At 32.5% G+C, this 24,182-nt stretch overlaps 1 protein-coding gene across 1 annotated transcript; it reads right to left on the bottom strand.

Annotated features, from left to right (window-relative positions):
- On the bottom strand, window positions 1–11,633 carry LOC148623724 (protein cornichon homolog 1-like). Its single transcript, XM_088565778.1, has 5 exons — window positions 11,489–11,633; window positions 7,042–7,110; window positions 5,920–6,032; window positions 4,956–5,099; window positions 1–3,930 (listed from the first exon to the last, which is right to left on the bottom strand). Exons 1-5 carry the CDS (start codon window positions 11,567–11,569, stop codon window positions 3,903–3,905), a joined length of 435 nt encoding a protein of 144 aa, XP_088421904.1. The 5' UTR covers window positions 11,570–11,633; the 3' UTR covers window positions 1–3,902.
- Window positions 11,634–24,182: the final 12,549 nt, after the last annotated feature.

The following is a 24,182-nucleotide window of genomic DNA, read 5'->3' as shown; positions in this document are numbered from 1 at the left end:
TTAAACTTGTACAGGTTTAGTAAGTAGAACGCTGACATCTTGAAAACACCGTGTACATGAACTGATTGTAGCAATTTCATAATACACTTTTTCAAAACTTACAAAAGAAAATATAAATTAGGGGGGTATTGAAAAATTATAAATTTGAGCCTCAAAAAAATTTTCCCGCCATGCACAGAAAAAGTTACAATCTTGATTCAATATTTTCTCCATTATTTAACCTTTTAGATTTTCAAATAATTTGTTTAGCTCTGGCTGTTGCTGGAAAAAAATTAGTTATTTTCGCGCTTGTGCGAAAAAAATTTCCAACTCAACATAAAATCCCCATCTTGAGAAAAAAATGGTCTAAGCCTACATATAAACACTAAAAAAGTCATATGATAAATATGACCAAGTTTAAGACCATATCAGAACATAGATATGAACACGACTAAGACAAAAACATACCATAAATATGACCTTGTCTTTTTTGTTTTGCAATACACCACACATAATACAATGTCCAAGGTCATATCAAGCCATACATATTACCATGTCCAAGGGCAAGGTCATACGATGCCACACCTATTACCATGTCAGAGGTCATATCAATGTACCCTGCCATACATATTACCATTTCCTAAGATTTATCATATTATACATATGACCATGTCCAAGGTCATACACAATCAAAACTCCCAAGTCTTTACACAAAAGAAAAAGTACAGATGTACTAGGCTGAAAACCATTTATGTCACTTCCCATTAGCTCCAATGCTAATTTCTATAAGTTCAATATGTTATGGAGCTTCTACCTTAAGTTTAATCTGAAGAAAACTATACATCACCAAAAAGCTGCATGTTTACACTAATAGGCCTGAAAATACTACCTTGCAGTGCCACACAGGCTCCTAGAATACAATGAGCTAAAAATAGAATGGGAATTATCTAAATTTCACAAAAATGGGGTCTTCATGCAGAACTCATAAAAAAAAATAATTCAGTAAATTACAGTGATCATTTTATGAAGAAGTTAAGTAGGACTCCAGCTAAGGATCATGCAAAATGTGATTCATGCTAAAAAGCCTACATATTTTTATTTTTGATATTTTGTTTGAAATGTCATAGTAAACAAATTAACATGTAGTTTTTCATATAAACCATGCTCTTAGGAGATTAAAATTATATAGAAAGCATTGTAGATTTCAAAATTAAGGGAGATAACTCTGTAAATGGGACTCAAATACAATAGAATCTACTGGATTTTCAATGTGGATTATCTCCTAAGAGCAGGCAGATTTGAATGAATAATTACACATTTCATAGTATAGACCCATAAAACAATCTAATTACAAATATAAAAATATGTAGCCTTTTTTGGGGTGTATCACATTTTCCAGATTTTGCATGATTCGTACAAAGACAGCTACTTAAAGAAAATATTCCTGATTTTCTGTCAAAAACAAGCTCACTTGTGCAGATTTGATATGCACTTTCTCCACAACAACATAACACAAGTACAGTAAAACTGGTGTTGGACTACTTTTGCATATGTTCTAAAAGCTCACTGGTTGAAGTAGTGGTATGTAACCAAAATTTATCCAGAATTTGACCAATCAGATTCTATAATTATATTACTATTATAGTTAGACTGTTTTTTACCATTACTTTTTTCTTAGCACCAAAAAATTCTTGAAAGAGATATTGCTCTTTATTTCTAGTGATATCAAACTTAATTTTAGCACCAACTGGTGGATAGAACTACTTCATGTATGACTACTATTCTGGCAAATGCTTCAAGAAGAAATTCTCCTTTCTGCATCTGAGGTTATTTTTTAGTGTAGAGGAAATGGCTGAGTAGTTCAAATTGGGTCATACAATATCATTCGTATTACCATGTCCAAGGTCATACCATGCCTCAACTTTTACTAAGTCCATGGTCAAGGTCATACTATGACATACCCTTAACCATGACGTACATATTACCATGTTCAAGGTTATACTACCATGTCCAAAGTCAAACCACACCATACCTATTACCATGTCCAGGGGGCTGTACAGATATAATTTTGCGGAGCAGAGTGTGGCAAAAAAATTTTCGAGGTTAAATTTTTGAAATATTCTTCTAGAGTGGGTGCAATGTAGATATATTTTGTGGTAAAATTAGCGAGAAATTGAAGTTTCAACGTAAAACCGCCTAAATTTTCCCCTGACAACCCATGCTTTGCCAATTTTTAGGGGGGCGCAGTCACGCCATACCCCTGCCTGTATCCTCCCCTTATGTCATAAAGAATACCATGTCCCAGGTCATACCATACAATGTACCATACATATTCCCATGTCCAAGGTCTTGTCATACCATACATATGACCATGCCTTAGATCTAACCAATCCATAAATATGACTATCTGAGATCTTATTTTGTCCTACAACAAAAGAGGTTAAAATTCTTTTTCTCATTAGGATGACACCAAGTCAGAAATTAGTTTTCCAGACAACTTCTAGCATTGCTAATGTAAGATTTATACCAAACACATGACTGCGTGGAAGATCTTACCATATTATGAATTTGACCTTGTCCTAGATCTTACAATACCAAACAAATGACCTTAAAATATGACAGCTAATGCTTATTATACCATAAACAACTGTGTTAATGATCTTACCATACTATAAATATGACCACTTCTAAGATCTGATCATACCATAAATATAACCATTTCTAAGATCTGATCATACCATAAATATGACCACGTCTAAGATTTTACCATACCACAAATATAACAATGCCATACATATGACTATGTTGATGATTTTACCATACCATACATATAATGGTGTCTTGTATTTTACTTTACCATAAATATGACAGTGTCTTTAATCTCCAAATCCACATATTAAAGTAATTACATCCTTAGGACATTCAAATTTGAATTCAATATATTAAGTAACTCCATATATATTTGCATTTCTATTATCATTTGACACAAGAATAACTAAATATTGCCACTAATGGGAGTAATGCCCCTTACAGCCTGTATAACCCTGTACATGTACATTTGGGGACTAGTCTGCAAATGATTCATATTGGACACAATTCTTATGGGAAAAAGCACTTTTGACACACAATTTGCTACCATTCTGAAACACCCTTTCTTTACAATCCTACAAGTCCTTAAGTAGTTGCAGACAATGCATCAGATCCAAGATTTGCTGAAAAAAAAACATGTAAGTAAAAACAGCCGTCATTTCTACAAATTTTGCCCAAACATAAAATCCTGACAATATGAACATTCTAATATGGTAATTTAACACACCACCAAGTTTCAAAAGAATTCTACAAGTCAATGAGGAGGAATTGCGGACACTGCAATTTATTGAGGAGTTGCAAACAACGCAACAGACCAAATATTGCTAAAACAATGCCTAAATCTATTAGCTATAATTTCTATAATCTTTGCCCAAACTTAGATTTCTGACAGTATGCACATCTCCACATGGTTATATTACATCCCACAAAATTTCATAACATTGTCTAACAAGCTGCTTAGACAATAGATGCGGACAGACAGACTGACAGCGTGAAACTATATACTCCCCCAACTTTGTTTGCTAGGGGGTATAAAAATACATTAAATTGTATACATACCATACATAAGACACACATGAAATCTAACATAACATACACATTTATAATATGTAGAGAAAATGAAAAGCATGATATTAATATTTAAGGTAGTTCAAAATACAAAATTGAAAGTAAAAAAATGTGTGTATTACAAATACAACATAACCAATCAGAAAGCACATTTGATTACAACAGTAAGGGACTATCACTTCCTCTGGTTCCTGCTACAGCAGATACCACTTTTTGTTCTTTTCAGTCCTGATATTAAGTAGAACTTTTATTTGATCTTTTTCTCCTTAGCTGGATACTAACACATAGATCATACTAAAATAAATAGAAAATCATTTCAATTTAATACTACAAAACATTCCAAAATTTGTTTGCTTGTAGTTTCAGTTCACTTTTTACCTCATTTTGAAGGAGGATGATTTACGCTAGTTTAACCCTACCACCGATTTCATGCAACTGTTCACAGTCAGGAGATATTTGTCATTAATGTTTCTGTGCTGTTATTTTACATTTCAGTTTATTTGGAAGAAGTGTCATCATGTTACTGTATATTTTATAACATTGCTGCTGGGGCTTTTCAGAACTTACTTAAAGGTGTCTTTACACTTGTTGAAGACCTTATGGTGACCTCTGAAAGTATTACCTATTTTGTATTTAAGTTATATGATGGTGCATTTGTAGCATTTCACCATGTCTACTAAAATCACTTTAACTCAAACCCGTCGATAGTCGGTCCTATATAATAACTTTGTTTCTACATATTAATTTACAGTGTGTTTTGCTTCATGTATACAGTTGTATTTTCAATATAGAGTAATAGGCCATTGGAATACTCCTAGGCACACATTTCACAAAAAAAAAATAAATAAATAAATGTCAACCAATCAAAAAAAACATAATATCCATACTAAAATTATTGGATAATAGTTTTAGACATTACATCACTATCAACAGAAGATACAAACTAAAAGGAGAAAATCTATAATCCTTTTTATTTATCTAAAAGTTTAATGTATAAAGAATAAGAACAGTACTCTTGCATAAATGAGGATGTCAGTTTTCATATCTTTTAAATAATGCTATTTTTCTGAACTCCTCTTTTCATCTGGCAGTTTTTGTTTTTTTTATTATGGTGTACACACACTAATTTTTGTTAGTACATCGTTGAAGGAAGCCATGATCATCAAAAGTCAATAATTAGTAATAAAATTAGCATTTTCCAAGGAGTACTTCATTTTCTAGTATTGTGGCTTTATTTACATATATAAATAGTTTTCGTTTAATATGTAATGTTCTTTCCAAAAAAAACAAAAAAAAAACAAACAAACAAACAAATTTACCTGTAAAGATAATAAAAGAATGATATAAGGTAAAATGCTAATTTGACCCATCCTTCTTTCTGAGCTCTATTAAGTTCATCGGCATTCATAATAGATGTAGGATCATACAGTCCAGGAGTACTCATCACAGGTCTGTTCATATATCTGTAAACATATTTATCATGCTCTATCAATACTGCTATTTACAATGAAATGTGTATTAAGGCTACAAACCACTAATTCAGATTCCCATTACTCTCTATGTTAATTTTCTCATTTTCAGGGGATCCTCAGTAGTTTACCTTAAGTTTAACGTAACCAAAACCATATTTCACCTGAAACATACACATGTACTGCTATGTCACTCAAAATTTCACAAGGGGTTTACAACCTTGCAGTGCAGCACTGACACTCGGAACTCATCTACCCTAAAAATAGCCTGGGGAATCCTAAAAATTCTTTATTTAGACCATTTTTATTTATAGTTCCACCAAATTAGTTTATTTAAGTTCGAGGCAGCATACTTTGGGCTCAAAATTATCAAAATAAAATTCTCTTTATGAAAAAAGTTCATTCGTTTAAAAATATTATCAATTTTTTAATTATGGCATGGTAAAAGGACTACTCTGTACCTTGGGGTAGGCCTTTTTTTTTGTGTACATTCCAAATTGATGATGCAATTGGTGGTCTGTAACCTTAACTGAGTATTCCCAATCATATCGACGTATGTACATGCATATGTATGGGTGTTACTGTGTAATACAGTAATTTCAATAGTCTTCCATAATGGTTCTTAAGTTTTATAGACAAGTCACGCAATACATATTAAATGAAAACAAAATATTCTCTCTTTTGAAACAGAGGAATAATCTAAATTTCATGTATATTGTTAATGAGTATGAATATGTAATGGGTTGTCTCAATATACATTTGCAAAGTATCACCATCAATTCACCTGTACCAAAACTATTTCTGACTGACTTACCTACGAACGTGATAAGCTATGAGTGGTATGTTCATTATAAGTGATCCCCACTGCGCAGAAAATACAAACAGCACTGTATACAGCACATGAATAAGATACTCTGGTATCACAAGCTAGAATTAGAGGAAAAAAATCTTTGATTTGGATCAAAATCTAAAATAGGTGGTGCACAAAGAGAATATGTAATAAAGATTCTGTGACAGCTCCACTAAATACAATTTAGTGGTTTAGGAGGAGTAATGGATAAGAGATGGGTCCTCTTATGTGTAATGAAAGTAAGGAAGAAAAGGATAGACACCACATACAATTGCTGATAGGATTATTAAGTATGACATTATAATTCATGGGAAACACTTTTTTAGTTTCAAATTTCCATGCTCTCCTGATGAAATTTTGACTAACAATGAAAACTGATACTCACAAATCAAAGTAAGATGACAGTTTATAAGTGATTTTATACATCAATTCTTAGGTCTCTGACTGTCTCTCATTTCAAACAAAAATTGACCATTTGTGTAAAAGTAGTATAAATTGGCACTGCAGTGACATTTTATTATAGGATTGAACACTGTTTTTCCAGAATTTATCAGTGTGTAAAATTGGACCAGTCACTCACAAAACAAATAAAAGTCCAAAAGACTTATATGTCAGGTTTGTGAGATTTTGATAACTCCTAAATCAAAATTGCAAATGGTGGTATTCAACTGACAATATCATATGGTAGTCAATTTCAATATTCAAAGTATTTACCGGCTACTGATAAATATCTTCTTCAAAAGTTTTTGTCTTGAATATACAATGCCGAAAATGAATGGAATAAAGCAGATAATACCATTTTATGCCTCTACACAGCTTTTATCTTTTGTCAAAGCAATGGTAGACATGTTCTTTACAATATGTCCATTGCATTTACACTGTTGTGAAAACTGTCATTGCTTAGGTCGTAAAAGGGGGACAACCAATCATAATGCATGAAAAAGGCATATGCTAATTAGATTGGAATTCTTCCATTTTAAATTTTCAATACATGTACAGAAGACATCCAATGGTTTATGTACATATGTAAATGATTGGGTATTAAACATTAAGAAATACAGCTCCTTAAGATTGCAATGTACGTACTGGATTTAAACTTCTACATTGGTCAACAGGATTCTTGTAGTCTGTTTTTAATTCATCAAATGCTATAATCTGAAATGCAAATAAAGGAAATATAGTATAAACTAAGAAATATTTTCATTACAGAGATAATTATGGGACATGGAATCGTGAAATAAACACATTTTAATTTATTTTCCAAATGCCACACTGTTGAAGTCATCGTATGTTTCCAGTATGCTTGATTTTCAGAAATGCAGCATCAAACATTTGTTAAGTGTGTTTGCCTCCATGATATTTATATATGTTTTGTCATTGAACAGTGACATGCTTTTATTGTTTTGACCGCCACTGGTGACTAGGCGGCCTCTAAACCCCCAGCCTGATTTAAAAGACCATATTCCAGGAAAACCCCTGCATCAATATGCATTTTTTATGATATTGTGGCAAGTAAATAAATTTAAGCTGATAATCAGTCTGAGAATCAATTTACATAATTATTTGAAGGGCTATACTTTTTTAAAATTTCACTAAGACTACATGTATGTATCTTAAATTTAGTTGGTTCATGAATCCAGGTATTTATTGCTTATTGGCCCTTAATTAACAAGACCCCAATCTCCCAGCATCACCTGTATCCAATACAGGAAATGACTAATTAACTGAACAAGTACATGTACCTACTGACAGTTTTACCTGTGCTCACTCTTTACGTTGACAGACTCCCATACAGTAAGAGTGGGGAAATGCTATCGGACCCACGTGGGGTCTGGGAGTAGGCCAGAGCCTAAACAGAGCAGCCCAGTCGCTAGTAAGACATACTCTGAATGAGTCCTTCGGTCAGGTTTCCCAAAGGCTAGGCTTCGCTACCTTCAGCTACTAAAAGACATCTACTAACACAATCCCCGCAAGAAGTGGTTGTGTGAGATCCACAAGGATAGTCAATACAGTAAAAACCACCAATCGGAATTACCGGTACAGTTAATTAACACACATAGGTGGCTCACTTCAGTATTTTAGAATAAGTATACAAGTAGAATAAATTATAAAATAGTTTTGTTCTATAATTTAGGGTTTGAAATATTTTTAAGTATGTATAATTGAATTTTTCAAAATGTAGATGAATTAGATGTTTTAATTAAACATACATGTATAAGTAGAACTCTTTTGTCTTGGATAGTTTTTGCATTTTGATATAAAACTTAATTGTATTTGGTAAACGAAAAATCCATGTCCAACATTGTTGATTACAAATTACCTGAAAGTATTCACATTTAACATATTCTGTTCGTAAATGATGAAGTTCAATAAATATTCAAAAATATTTGTCAGATGTGTATGTAAATACTGAGCAAAGTCTGAATGATATTGGTTGAATACTTTTTGACTTATAATATTATTACATGTATGTGACAATTTATATATCAATTATTTATCATTTTAAAATGTTTTGAAAGATTTGTTTGCAGTTTAATTACTTTGAAAATCATAATAATAAAATTACTTTTTTTTTCAGTTGTACTAACACACATTTTTCTGCTTTATGATTCTAAAATTGAATTTAACTTAGATGTAGTTAAATTCAGATTTATTTAATTACTGACACAGGGATATTTAATTACTGACACAGAGATAGTTGTTTGTAAGTAGAAGTAACAATAACAAAAAAAATGAAAGTTAAAATTGATTCATTACAATGGAAATTTTTCATATATAACAACACATAAAGATTCCTGTGTACATTAACACTGCATACCCACTGTATATATGTGTACATCACTTCAATGTCAAGTGAAGTATATTTCCTGAAATTCATTTTCACTGAAATTTGCTTGCTTCAAAGTGGCAGTGTGAAGAGTTATTTATCTTAACCACAACCAATTGCTTCCAGGGTTCTTAGAAACAGCCCTTTTAAACAATACCAAAATATTTTTATTTACATTTTTAAAGGTAATTTTTGCATTGAATATACCATTTATGATAAAACACCTCTACAAAACTTTTAAGTTGCTAATAACAATTTGATTTTAATTAAAATCAAAGTTTCACTTTGAAATGATATGTGTTATAGAAAGTAAATATGGTTTTGTTTATTTGTTAAAAATCTTACAATGTATATATGACATTATGATAAACAATTAATAAATAATTTATTATTTATATTTTTGAGCTTTTACAATAATAGGCTATAATATACATCTATCTTTTCCCCCCAAAATATATGAAATAGTCCTGAGTGTTATTGATTTGAGATATAACATAGTATGTAAAGTCAATCTACACTACTGATTACATGTTTTAACTTTCTTTGTACTGTTAATACATGTATTTATATGGAAATTTGATTTTTATGCTAACTGAAAAAAGTCACAGGAAAAATAATGATGTGATACTTGAAGTCGTACATAACCCTCAAAAACATTCTACATCCCAGTAGGTATGGCTTAAAAAATCAGTTTTAGCCTGGCATATTTTCTCATATTTGTTTTCACTGCTTTATTAATTGTAAAGCAAACCAATTTCCTATGCAGATTAAGCCCTGGATATTGTCATCTTCTTGTAGATGTGGGCTCCCCCTTTTTAAATACATGTAAAAAGTGAATTAAGAACCAATATGGCTAATGTACATGTAGTATCTTCAAACAATACATACATGTATCAGTTTTTTTTTAAAGATCACTTATTAAACTCAATTTATAAAAAAATTATTAATATACTTTCATAAAAAAAAATACTAACAAATTAACACTTCAAAATGTATAAAAACTTGTGAAATATGCAACATAATGTTCAATCTAATTGCACTAGTAGGGTGATACGATCTGGTGCAATTGGACTCAAGGCAAACTGGTAATCAGGGTGGAAAGACTTGAATTTAATTTTTACCCGAAAAAATCGGGTTGTTTGGTCACAAAAAAATTGTAAAAAATAGCCAGAACCATTTATATTGTATATACATTTTGTACTTTTGGATGTGTTAACATTGTAGAAGAGACAAAAAGAAAAAAATAATAAGATTACCAAGAAGTCCAACCTTGGAAACATCCCTGATTCAACTCTGAAAATGCGAAGTAAAAACAATTATATATAGAGTAACCATAGACCTGGAATTAAAGAGATGATCCAGACACCAAGTCCCACTTTCCCCACGTAGTGTAATACCGAGTTTAACATAAATGAGATATGTAATATAAAGGGCAATAGACTTTTTTTCATATTACTTACTTTGACTTCATTTTTTAAAAATAAAAGCAAAGGGAGGTAACCTTCAAAATGGTTTACAGTCCAATTGGAGCAATGTACAGCAGTAAACTTTAATTCAAATATATGACTTATTGTAGCTGTGGTAAGTACTGGGTTACCCTTGATTAACTAAATTCAATTAGCTATTTACCCATTTAGGCCTAAAAAAAAATTTCTGTGTATCAGGTAACCTGATCCACCCAATTTTTTTCATGCCAATCCTTATTTTTTCCGGTGTCAAAAAAAAATTGGATTTTCTTTGTTTCCATTATTGATTTTTCACTAGAATTACCTAGCTCTCAAATGTGGAGGTTCATAAAAAAAATGAAACAATATGGCTGTGGCTACAAGAAGCTCAGTATTTGCAATTAAGTTTGCAAAATGCAAGCATATGGATGTCAGAAAACACATACTATAGCACTGTCATAACAGAGGCAGCAAAACTGGTAGGTTTCGATGTCCTGAAAATCTATAGATTAAAAAAAAAAAAAAAAACCTACCTACCAACACTTATTTTGAAGTTGATGTCACTGGAAATACAGAATTTTTTTGGCTTTACCTACATGTAAAATGTTAACTGTTTGTCCTTCATCCCCAACCAGGTTGTCAGGTATTTGGCTACATCCCTTTGAAAAACTCGATAAAATGTCTTACATTCTGTAAAGTTTTGAAAATTGGGATTCTAATCATGAAATTGTTAACTGTTTATTTAGTTGTTGATTTCCTAATCAATTTGACACTCAATGATATGCAAATTAGTGAATATGAAATCACTAATGAGATTGGTGAACTCTCCTATAAGAAATGACTATAAATAAATTATTTATAACAATATGTCTATAAGGACCACTGGTGTCCTAAATATCATAGACATGTATGTAAATTTCTAAATTTTCTATTTTTGTACTTTAAACTTGCCTGACCAGTGCTGATGTCTTGTCACAAATATTTGGAGAAACTATAGTTATTTAAACAATTTTAGTTTTATCTTTTAAAGTCCTCCCACAAACATCATGGGTTTTGACAGGATTGGGCGCTGGAGATATTTTTGGCTTTGATCGATCGACGTAGTTTTGACCAATTCGTTTTGGGATTCGGTGGATTGATTGGACGCTAGGAATAATTTTTGCTACGACCGGTGGTGGTTTTTACCCCGATGATGACCGATCACATTGCAGCTGCAACACTTTTTTCTATATGAACAATTGGAGAGTTTCATGAAACTTACGTGAAATATAGCAAAGAATATCAGAACAGCTGATAAAATCAATGCGAAAATGTAGCAAAATGCAGCAAACGTAAATGCCATCGCAAATCCTCGCCTATTTCATTAACCGGAAGTTTACAACTTAGTAAATCAACACTAAATCGGTCCAAACCGGAGTCTGATTCCGTGTACACAATCCCGTTATAAATTAAGCACAATATATCGTCAACAAAACATCAAAGGCTAGCATCAAAATAGAAACAATTCAGATACATCAATTAAATCAAAGTATAAGTGAGAATTATGTTAAATAGTTGAATTTTCTACTGCATTTCTATGTTGTAGATTATTTTTGTTATAATAGTTTGTTTTAAGTTAATGAAAAATAGTAGTTCAAAGTATTTGTTCGTAAAAAAAAACATGTGTCTTATGGATATTATCAGTAAAAGAAAGTGGTGTCCCAACAAAAGCATTACATCAAAAAAGTATCTGTCCTACTGCTATTTGCACTGGTCCTATGTGGCGATAAATTTTGACCGATCCCTTAGTAATATATATCTATAATAAGCACACATTGATATAAATGTTTCTGATTAGTACTTCATTTATTTCGCATGTTTTGTATGCCTTTTATCAGAAACTAGTTCTATAACATAAAACCACGCATTTTATATCTATCTTCCACATTTTTATTAGGGCACTACTACATAAAAGCTGTACAAATTAAAAAAAAATCAGTAAACATGAAATAAGAGCATAAAAGTATGTATAAGCTTCAGTGGCTTTAAGATTGGCCTAGTACATGCTTTGATCGCGTCTTTTCAAGGGCGGGTCCGGATAATTATAGGAGTAGAGGGGGTTCCGTGCAGAACTTTAGAAAAGGGAGTGTCAAGGTGTCATTTTACATCATTTTTGTAACAATTTTGCACAAATTAGGGAATAAATATTTTTCAAACAAAAGGGGATTCCTCCGATGATGGAAGCCTACTATTCCATACCTCAGGTATTTGGGTGCAAAATTGTACTGAAATGATGTTTCAGTTTTTTTTTATATTTTACAAGTCTTGACACTCCTGTTTCTGAACCTACCTCATCATAATACAGACTTGTTGACATCATTTTGGATATTGGTTTCCACAGACTCTTTCAGCTAGTTTGTGTAAAAAGGTCAAGATGAAGAAAAACGATGATTTCTACCACTACCGTTTGTCAACAAAGGTATAGATATGATTACTTTGGCTAATATCCTCCATCACAAAAACGTAACCAACAAAATTCCCCAAAATTTCAAGGACAAATCAGTACCGGTTATTTCATATTCCTATACTTTACCTATTGCATCCAAATTTGTCAATTATAAAAAGCTGTTGCAGAACCTCGAGATTGCGAACTTCAAGGCTAAACCATCTGGCTGTTCTTGCAAAAACTCTTCATTCAAATATGGTCCTTCCGGCCACGTCGTTACGTGAGATTTAAGCATCATCGAAAACGAATCTCTGCGTAAGGTCCTTTCTAAAGGGCCCATATACCGTGAACCACGCTCCATAAATTGGAATTATAACTTTGAAGTTCTTATGGATGCCATGGAGAACTACGCAAGAAAATGGATAAAGCGAGACCAAGAAGACATTGATTCTCTGTCAGAATGGGTAAAGGCCGTGAGGTCTTTACTTTTGAAATGAGCGAGAGTCTAAGAAGGTCAATGAGTGCCAATATTACATCGGTTTTCAAAGACCCCGATGTAGCAAAAAACATTGTCTACTACACATGACAAATATGTTGTCGTACCAGCAGACAAAGCCCAAAAAACATTGTTTTTGTCTGCAAAACGTATTACATCTAATGTTTATTATCAGAGGTAGACGTAGAAAATAATAGCAATGATAAGACGTATACTGCCACTACACTTTCCAAAGAAGGGATAGGGGAAAACCATAAATCTGTGCTATCCTCTTTTTGTCAACTACCAAAGACGATGATTGTGATTTATCGTATATGTACTGGATAACTCCACAAAAATCCATACAAACAACGTTATATAGATGTATCTGCAAAATGTACCACCAAACCTCTTTCAAAACTTTTTAATTCTATACTCACAGCTGTCAAAGAGGGTCTCCAGTCCTACAACATGTGTTACTCCCGTAGTGGTATCAATTCAATGTGGATTCTGAAATATTCGAACGATCCTCTGGGGACCAATTCAAGATTATTATCAGAATATAATATAATTAAATCCTATGATTTTTTCAAACTGTATACCTCTATTCCCAACACTCAGTTAAAATCCCGACTTAAAAACATTATACATCGTTGTTTCTAAAAAAAAAAAAGATGGTACACCTAGATACAAATATATAGTTCTTGGTAGAGATTCCTCATATTTTGTAAAAATTAATTCCAAATCATCTTCCAAATATACAGAAGATGTTTTCAAAATGCTGGAATTTTTTATCGACAACATATTTGTCCAGTGTGGTGGACGCATTTTTCAACAAACGGTCAGCATTCCAATGGGAACAAATTGTGCTCCTCTACATTGTGCTGGCCTGTTCCTTCACTCTTATGAGGCTGACTTTATAGCTGATCTGATTCGAAAGAAAGAATGTATTTAGCTAAATCCTTAAATCTCAGTTCCCGCTATAGAGATGACGTATTATCGTTAAACAATCCTAATTTCGGGAATTTGAAACATCGCATCTACTACCAAAGAACTTGAGATAAAGGATACTACAGACACTGTGAAGTCAGCCTAATACCTTGACCTACACTGAGAGATCAATGGTAAAAGAAAACTATTGACCAAACTTTACGACAAACGTGATGACTTTTCATTCAGAACTGTCAACTTTCCTTTCATCTGTGTGGAGTTTTCATATCACGTTATGCCAGAGCTTGCCGTAACTACGCAGACTTTTTGTATCGCGCTAGACCTCTTACAATAAGGAATTCTGGAACAGGGTGATGTTGCTACAAGATTGCTGAAGTCATCACTACATAAGTTTCATGGTTGTCATCATGATTATTTTTTTAAATATATAAGGTCTTTGTTTTTACATTTGTCCTAGTTAAACAGTTCTCTATCAAAAGAGAATAGAACTGCAAAACTGTAAAGTTTTCCCACTAACAGTCATGTACTCAACAGAAAACATTCAAAATTCTTATGAATCAAAATTACAATACCGGTATGTGAAGGACTTTAATGCTAAATCCATCGATACTGGCTCACAGTTAACACTTCAAAATCAGTATTTCAACTAAATTTTTTATCAAACAATTTTATCAACTACTAAATAGACATGAAAAATGTTTCCTATGCTATAGTACTTGTTTCAGAACCAACATAACGTGTATGTACATTCAGTACCTCACAACACTGTCATGAACTTTAGAATCCCTATTTCATTTAATCCTGTAAATCGTCTTCAAAATTTAACAAAACTTAGTTATTTTTACGTGTGTAGTATTAATGTCTTGATACTTAATAAAATCCCCACCCTTTCAACAAATGTTTAATAAAAGCAATGTTCGGCCCATAGCTTGACCCCACTCGGATGCTTTATTCAGACTCCGAGCTAACAAGGCTTCACTCTGTTTTCCTATATGTCCAGTATTTGATGGAAAACCAGTGACTGGCATTTAACAAATTTTATGAATGTGACTATTTTTCGTTGAATCGTTGAGAATTTTTCAGACCTTTCTATACGTTTACATATCGTCCCTGTATCAATTTGATCCGATGGAGCAGTGTAGCGAATACACTCGACCAGATAGCTATAAAAAATATAGCTTTCGCTGGTTGGGTCATTCCTCCTCGTAGGATTAATCTAGGGCTCTAACTTAGTACACGATGTATGGTAGTACGGGACAGTTCATCTAGGTGTTATTATGTAGGATAGAGGATCAAATAAATGATGCATGTCCCAACAAATCAATATTATACAAACGTCTCAGAATGTGACGACTCTATTCGCTACACTGCTCCATCGGATCAAATTGATACGGAGGAAGATAACGTAAACTCATAGAAGGGTCTGAAAAATTCCCAACGACGTTAGAACTGTCAAATTTGCGATGCATGTTTTTGGTCGTTCCCTCCGCGGGACTCGAACTCGTACTGCTGTATATATATAGCAAAACTAAAATCGTTGGAGCTCCTCAGGAATGTACTTACATGTACACTGTACTTTTACGTGTACATAATGTCTATATGTATAATGTAGAGTCCCCGAAACTTCATGTTACAGTAATGGGCAGCTAATTGTTCATTTCCACAAAGACAGTCGAATCATCTGCTCAAAGCAACAATGTTCTAGCTTCATAATGCATGAAATGAAGGGTGTAACAGATAAACGAAAAGTGATATCATTTTCAACTATATTGTTATAGTGTTATTTAACTACCTATGGCCATACACTAAAATTTTTTTTAGGTTTAAACATAGTTAAAACACCCTTTTAGTACAATTTTTGCCCATTAATGATTCAAACCCATGACCACAAGTCCCCTGTGTTCCTTATCGTTGTTACTTTAACCAGGGACTTTACATTATAAAATATACTCTGTTCTAATAAATTATAGTATGTGGTACACTCACAGTTCGTTGCATTTTAAAAGAAAATAAGGGACATTTTCAAATTTACTGATTTTTGCCATCGAGATACAATACTTTTAAGTAGACCAGACAAAAGAAAATATAGCCGATTATTTTATCAAAATCTTCATTAAAAAATTAAAGGCATGTTCTCCAGTTGTCCATTTTGAGTATAAGGTACCCTCCTTAAAAATGTTAAACCAGTCACCACAGAACAATAATTTAAACTGGACATAATATTTGTATGCTAAACTAAAAGAATAGATTGTAATATTACAAAGAATAATCAAGGGAACCAAATTGATCAAAACCTTTTGTAATGATGACTTACCATAACCCTGTTTCAGAAGCCTAATTGTAAACAGTCTAGCACGGTACAGTTACGGCAAGCCAAAATATGAGGCTTACTTCATAGTATCTGTATTGCCCTTTATATCAAGTTCAAGTTCTTTGATGGTAGATGCAATCGTTGAGGCAAAAATCTATTCTATTGTTATTGGATTTTTATTTAAAGAAACGAAGTTAAATAATTCAGAACATAAATTTATCCTCATGTAGCCAAAATTCCCAGCTTTCTAATTGTAAACAGAAATAATGTTGTGATCGGACTTATAGTTTTCAGTTAAATACAAAATATGTACCCTACCAGGGAGTTATATTATTGTAATATTAAGTCCCTGTCCCTACCTACCAAAAAATAAAGCTTGAATACACATAATTTTCTGTCAAAAACCCTAGGCTGACATGCTTCACTAAAATAGCTTAATTGGTATTTTTGTTTAGAAGTATCGCAATTGTTGTATTTGGGATTCTTTTGGTGACTTGTGGTGCTTTTCGTAGTCAGAATTTCTCAACAAGGGATGTTTGATTTTTTCCTAAAATGTTGCATACAAGTCTTTGCACGTCGAAATCTTTTAACTTTCCATATGACACTTAATACATTGTATTTAAGTAGCAGTCTTTGGAATAATCATGCAAAATCTGAAAAATGTGATACACCCCAAAAAGGCTACATATTTTTATTTTTGTAATTAAGTTGTTTTATGGGTTTATACCATGAAATATGTAATTATTCATTCAAATCTGCCTGCTCTCAGGAGATAATCAACATTGAAAATCCAATTGTATTTGAGTGTGATTTACAGAGTTATCTCCCTTTATTTTGAAATTTACAGTGCATTCTATATAATTTTTATCTCTTATGAACACGGGTTTTATGAAAAACTAAATGTTAATTTCTGTTTACTATGGCAATTCAAACAAAATATCAAAAATAAAAAATATGTAGGCTCTTTACCCATGGATCACATTTTGCATGATTCTTAGCTGGAGTGCTGTAAATTAAGGCAGTTGGGATAAGGCCATATCAAGCATATCATAATAAGCAACATTTTTAACCAAAATGTTACATCCTAAAAAGCAGATTGTCAGCCATTTTGTGCTATCAGAAAATGTGAATCGTACATCACAGAACGCGAAATGTCGAATCGGCGCAGAAAATGTATTTTCAACGATTTGATGATATTTTTGTTTACATTTTTCAACATATATCTGATTTTCCAATTTTTGTAACAATTCGCTATCTTTTTAGTAACAGAAACAATTTCCTGTCAGGTTCTGATAAACATTTCGGACATTTAAACAATTTTTGAAATTGGTCCTATCTTGGGAAACTGTACTAGACCCTTTCACAGCTGATTTAATGCCGGATATTTCCATTGAAATCTGCAAAAAATCTAGGTTTTACAAAAACTGCAAATAGGAAAAATATCAGAATGGGGAAAAGGACAAGAATTAGCCCAAAAAGTTTAAAATGCATTTCGACATTTTTCTCTAATTAACAGTTTCAATTTGGGATTTCCTCAGAAGCACATTTTCCCATTAGACAATGTATGTTTTATCATGCTTCATGATATATGAAAAATCTAGACTTTTCATAGTAGACTACTGTATAGAGATCCTTGAATGAACAAATCTTCTGGAAACGCAATAAGTTGTTGATAAGATGCGTTTAGGTGCAAATACAACTTCTTAGTCTAAAATATTTAACTGCAGTAGTCTGACATTTTTGGTCGAACTTCTATTTCAGTTTTTGCCATAATTTTCCATAGGACAGATCTTATCTTCAATAATTTGTGTTATAAAAGGTTACTGGAAAAGACAATATAACTCCAATTCCGATGGGGCGTACCATTCCAGTTATCTCCAAAGTTTCAATATAGTAAATATAGTAGTGACTTGTCTAAGCAGAGAGAAAAGATGTGTGAAAGTTGGACAAGATCTGAATTTTGAAGTTGGGGTGCTGTAATTGAATACAAAACAAGAAGTAAGACTTCTCGATATTAGCCTGTGTTATATCAAAGTGCATAAATTTACACTGGGCATATATTAGATATAGTCCCCATGTGTGTTTCTATGTTACTAGTAAATGAGTTTTGTAATCAAGAGTTTTAAGATAGATACCAAAAAAATGGCCTTTCAGTGGCAATCATCAAAACATTTGTAGACATAGACTGAACAATACTTACTAAATTGATACACCTGCTCCCCAATTTGATAACATGCACCTTCTGACCAAGGGCCTTGAAAATTAATTGTGTTCATGATCCTGATACGGACTACTAACCAAATATTTGATCAAAATGTTAATTCCAGAGTGTCCACAAGCATATAACATACTGTCTAAAAGTATTGATTCGTCACTAAATTGATGGTACCCAACATTCATGAAGGATAAAAACATTCAGATCAAAATATAAAATAGGAGGTACATATCTTCAATATTTAAGTAGCACTCCAGCTAAGAATCATGCAAAATGTGATTCATAGTTGGAAAGCCTATATATTTTTATTTTTGATATTTTGTTTAAAATATCATAGTAAACAGAAAGTAACATGTAGTTTTTCATATAACCCATGTTCATAGGAGATAAAAATTATATAGAATGCACTGTAGATTTCTCAAATTAAAGGAGATGACTATGCAAATGACACACAAATACAATAGAATCTATTGGATTTTCAATGTTGAATATCTCCTAAGAGCAGACACATATGAATGAATTATTACACATTTCACAATAAAACAACTTAATTACAAAAATAAAAATATGTAGCCTTTTTTGGGAGTGTATAACATTTTTTCAAATTTTGTATGATTCTTACAAAGACATCTACTTAATAAATATTATGTAAAAGTTTCATTAACTTCCTTATAGTTGTGTGGGCGGGGTTGCCGACTAGAGGCTCTAAAAGAGATTAAATCTTTCACCTGGTTTTATAAGCTATAATGATATTTTTTTCTGAAGAAGTGGCAACGTTTTTTATGGATTAAAAATTTGAAAGGGTAATCAATAGATCCATGACTCTAGCAGAAATCAAAAGAATGTAATCCAGGAACAAAGACCAGACATGGAAAACAGACACACACAATAAAGAACATAAAGAAACCAAAAAAATACATACCGTCCTCTGCTTTTCTAGAAACACTCGCCAAGTTGCTCATAAAAAGTCAAATCAAGGGTAGACAAAAGAGGAAAGCAAAACTTTGACACGATGAACAAATCAGTTTTCATGGTGCAGATGGATACACCGTAATGACCCACGAGTTGATGATGACTACCATAAACTTCTACAGTGATGGCTTCAATCTTGTAGCTGCATAACCCTGTTCCAGAAGGATAATTATAAGTAATCTAGCGCGATACAAAAAATCTGTGTAGTTACAGCAAGCTCTGGCATAACGTATGAGTTGTGATAAGAAAACTCCATACACAGGTGCTGAAGGGATGTTGCCACCGATGAAAGGAAAGTTGACAATGCGGAATAAAAAGTCATCGCATTGTTCGTAAAGTTTGGTCAGTAGTTTTCCTTTTCTATCGATCTCTAAGTGTATGCCAAGATATGAGTCAGACTTTAGAGTGCCTGTAGTAACCTTTATCTCAAGTTCTTTCGGGTAGATGTATAAAATCCCTGAAACTAGGATTGTTTAACGATAATACGTCATCTATATAGCGGAAACTGAGGTTAAAGGATCTAGCTAGACGATGTTCCTTCCTTTTGATCAGACCAACTATAGAGTCAGCCTCATAAGAGTGACGGAATAGTCACGTTTTGCAAATAATCCTAAGAAACAATCATACCAACTTTCAACGAGTTCTGTCCAGAAGTTTCTGAGAAGATTTTTTAACATCCAAAAAGGCAATAACTCCAACACCAACAGACTCTCACAAAAATATGACCACAGGTAGATCACATCATGCTAAAGACTTTTAAGCACGTCAGAATCTGGCTAAACCTATAATAGTTATGGAGATACATGTAGAAAACTGCTGCCTGACTCTCGTTTTATTTTTAGTATGAAAGGCTGCAATTTGTTTACAGATCAAAAACCCTAACAGTAAGTTTTTGCGGGACAATCATAACTCTTGTTGAAACCTGTATGGTAGTTTCTGAGGACAAGATTTTAGAAAGCAATGACATCAAAAACCGAGAAAAAGTCAAAAAGGGTAATAACTCAACATCAACCAACATATTTTCAGGAAAATTTGACCACTGATAGATCTCATCACGCTAAACTCTTTCAATCCCATGTCAGAATTTAGTAACAACTGCCATGTTTTTTTTTAGGCAAAGTCCATGTCTTGCTATGGAACCTCACACAATATCCCCAAAAAATCATTAAAATCAAAATCTTAAATAGGAGGTGCACATCTTCTATTTTTGATATAATCAATAAATTCCATTTAGTTGTGTAAGAGAAGTATGCAAATTTTTCTATAAAAGATTTTTATACATTAGAAGTCACAAACTTTTGTGGTCTAAAAATAAATTTTTGTAACTTACTAAAATGATTAGAATGAAATAAATTACATTACACATAAAATATGAAACAAAGGGATTTGTTCATAATTTAGTTTGTTTGTAAGGGAACTTGAAACATTTATTCTGTGTCATTGACTTTTGATACAGAAAAATCCCTGCTCTTCCTGACATCACAATGACTGAAACCATACAGTGGAACAAATGAAATGGTGGAATAAAAATTACTTTGTGCCACCCAAACTAAAAGACCTGCATATATAGTTTCATTAAATTCCTATAATGGTATAGGATGAGTTGGGTATCCTATTCTGCAAAGAACAATAGGCTCCCAGGAGCCTGAATCGCTCACCTGTTAAATTTTTGGCTTTGAAGGGCAATAACTCTAAAAAGGAGTTGTCAGACAATTTTGACTCCATTTGATTCTTGAACACATTTGTAAGCCTTATAATAAGGATCATTTCAGCAATTGAAAGCTATTGGCTAAACCTAACAGATTTGGAGATGTATTGAAAAATCTGCTGTCTGACCCCATTCTGCTATTTTTCAGAAATGGCAGCCATGTTTTTTCAGCGATCAAAATTCAGCCATTTTGTTAAGGATACCCTCTAAAACATAACTTTTATTGAATTTTGCTGAATAGTTTCTGAGGAGCAGATTTTTTAAAGTAATAACATCAAAAGCAGCAAAAAACGTGCAAAAAGGGCAATAACTCCAACATGGGTCAACAAATTTTCACCAAAATTTGACCACAGATAGATCTCATCATGCTGAATAATTGTACCCACAGTCAGATTTTGGTTAAACCTAACCGTTTTGGAGATATATGCAAAAATTTGCTGTCCGACCCCTATGATCTATTTTTAGTAACAGCTGCCATGCTTTACAACAGTTCAAAAATCCAAACAGTCATTTTATTAAGGATACCCTTTAAAACAAAAATACCAACTTTCATTAAATTCTGTACAGTAGTTTCTGAGAAGATTTTTTAAAATAATAACATTAAAAACAGCAAAAAACGTCCAAAAAGGGCAATAACTCCAACATGTAATAATGGAGGCCATGTTTTTCAACAGATCAAAAATCATCACATCAGTTCTATGCACGATACCTGAAGAAACATTCATACCAAGTTTGGTTCCAATTGGTCAGGTGGTGTCAGAGGAGAACAGTTTTGAAAGAAATAACATTCAAAATAGCAAAAAATGTTGAAAAAGGGCAATAACTCCAACATGGCTAAATAGATTAAAATGAAAATTTGACCGCAGATAGATCTCATCATGCTGAACACTTTTACTTAAGTCAGAATTGGCTAAACCTAACAGTTTTGGAGATATATGCGAAAAACTACTGTCTGACCCCTATGTTCTATTTTTAGTAGCCATGTTTTTCGACAGATCAAAAATCCCCACATCAGTTCTATGCAGGATACCCCAAAACACATTCATACCAAGTTTGGTTCCAATTGTTCAAGTAGTGTCAGAGGAGAAGAGTTTTGAAAAATTGTTAACAATGACATACGACGACGACGGACCCCAAGTGATGGCAATAGCTCACATGGCCTTTGACCAGGTGAGCTAAAATGTCCATGTTTTGCTATGAAACTCTTTTTCAAACTTAAAAACACCCAAAAAAAAAAATAAAATAAAGTGCTGTCAGCACTGGAGGTTTTTGATTCTTGTGAAAATTGTATAGCATGAACAAAATTTCAAAGATTACATGATGTAAATTGTTTTTTCCCTAATGTGTATAAACAGAATGGCAATTCAGTGATAGACCAGCGACATAAGGTATTTTGATCATGAAGGATTAAAAACCCAACAAAAAAATAAACCCACTCAAATAGGAGGTGTACATCTTTAATATAAATAATCTGTGAAAGTTTCATTAACTTCCATTTAGTGGTGCAGAAAATGCTGATGGCGGATGAGAGATGGATACTCCATATTCGTAATAAAGAGCTTTGTAGAGCACAGCATGGTACAACAACAGTGGTCATACCCTGAACAGTTGGGGCAAGTGTGGACAAAATATTAGTTTTTGACACACTTAAGCATAAGGACTTACAATTTATTATGGTTTTGACACTATTTTGCACAAAATTTCAAATTCAGCTAAAAATTTTCAGACCAAAAAAAATAAAAAGGCGAATTTTTTGGGTGTGGCCCCTTAGACCCATTGTAACTTGAAAACCATAAGTGATATCTGAATTCTGATTGATAGACACAGATAGGGATTTTTAAGAGAATTCCAATAATTTTTTCTTTAAATCAGACCAATAATAAAAAGTTGATTTTTTTATGGGTGTTGTCCCTTAGACCCCTTATTACTCGAAAACTATAAGTGATATCTGAAATCTGATTGAAAAACACAGGCAGGGATTTTTATGAGAAATCTCTCCCCCCCCCAAGAAAAAAAATTGAAATAGGACCAAAAATAAAAAAGTTGATTTTTTTGGGGTCCTGTCCCTGTGAACAATTATAACTCGAAAACCCTGAAAGATATCTGAAAATTGATTGAAAAATGCAGGCCAGAATTTTTATGAGAAATCCAATATAAAAAATTATAGGAATTGGACCAAAAATAAAAAAGTTCAATTTTGACACTATATAACTTGAAAACTGTCCAAAACACATAAAATCTGCTTATACATTTGTTTAACAGAAATGAGGAACACAACAGAAAGAGAATAATTAAAATTGAAAAAAAACAAAAAAACATTCTACATGGGTTTTTATAAAAGACCTCTTTTTACCCTTTTTGGCACCTTTTTTCAAAAACAGTAGGGGCAACAAAGTCCAAATTATGTAGGAATCTTCCTTAAGTGGTTAGTAAATTCATATAAAAATTTCAGAAAAATTGGCCAACCACAACTAAAGTACAAGTATAGGGACTTATAGTTCATAATGAACACAACAACTGGTTTGGACACAATAAAGCACATTTTCAAAATCACACCAAAAATAAAAAAGCTGATTTTTTTAGGTGTGGCATCTTTGACCCGTTTTTACCTGAAAGCAGTATGAGATATCTGACACCTGACTGAAAAAAGGCAGGCACAGATTTTCATAAGGAATCCAATAAAAAGTTTTTTTTTAAGTAGACCGAAAATAAAAGTTCATTTTTTTTTGTCATGGCCCGATTTTGTACCCATTTAACTCAAGAACAGTTAAAGATAAACCTACCTTAAAAAAAGTTCCACAACAGAATCTCAAAAGGAACAGATTGACATCTAAATCATAAAATCTGATCAACAATAAGCTTTTTCCATCAATTCTAATGATAATATCCTTTTCCCCT

Source organism: Perna viridis, chromosome 2 (assembly GCF_037379345.1).
Source record: "Perna viridis isolate PV_CMFRI_1.1 ecotype Kerala chromosome 2, ASM3737934v1, whole genome shotgun sequence".
NCBI classification, from domain to species: Eukaryota; Metazoa; Mollusca; class Bivalvia; order Mytilida; family Mytilidae; genus Perna; species Perna viridis.
This window is presented reverse-complemented; position numbering and strand designations above follow the sequence as displayed.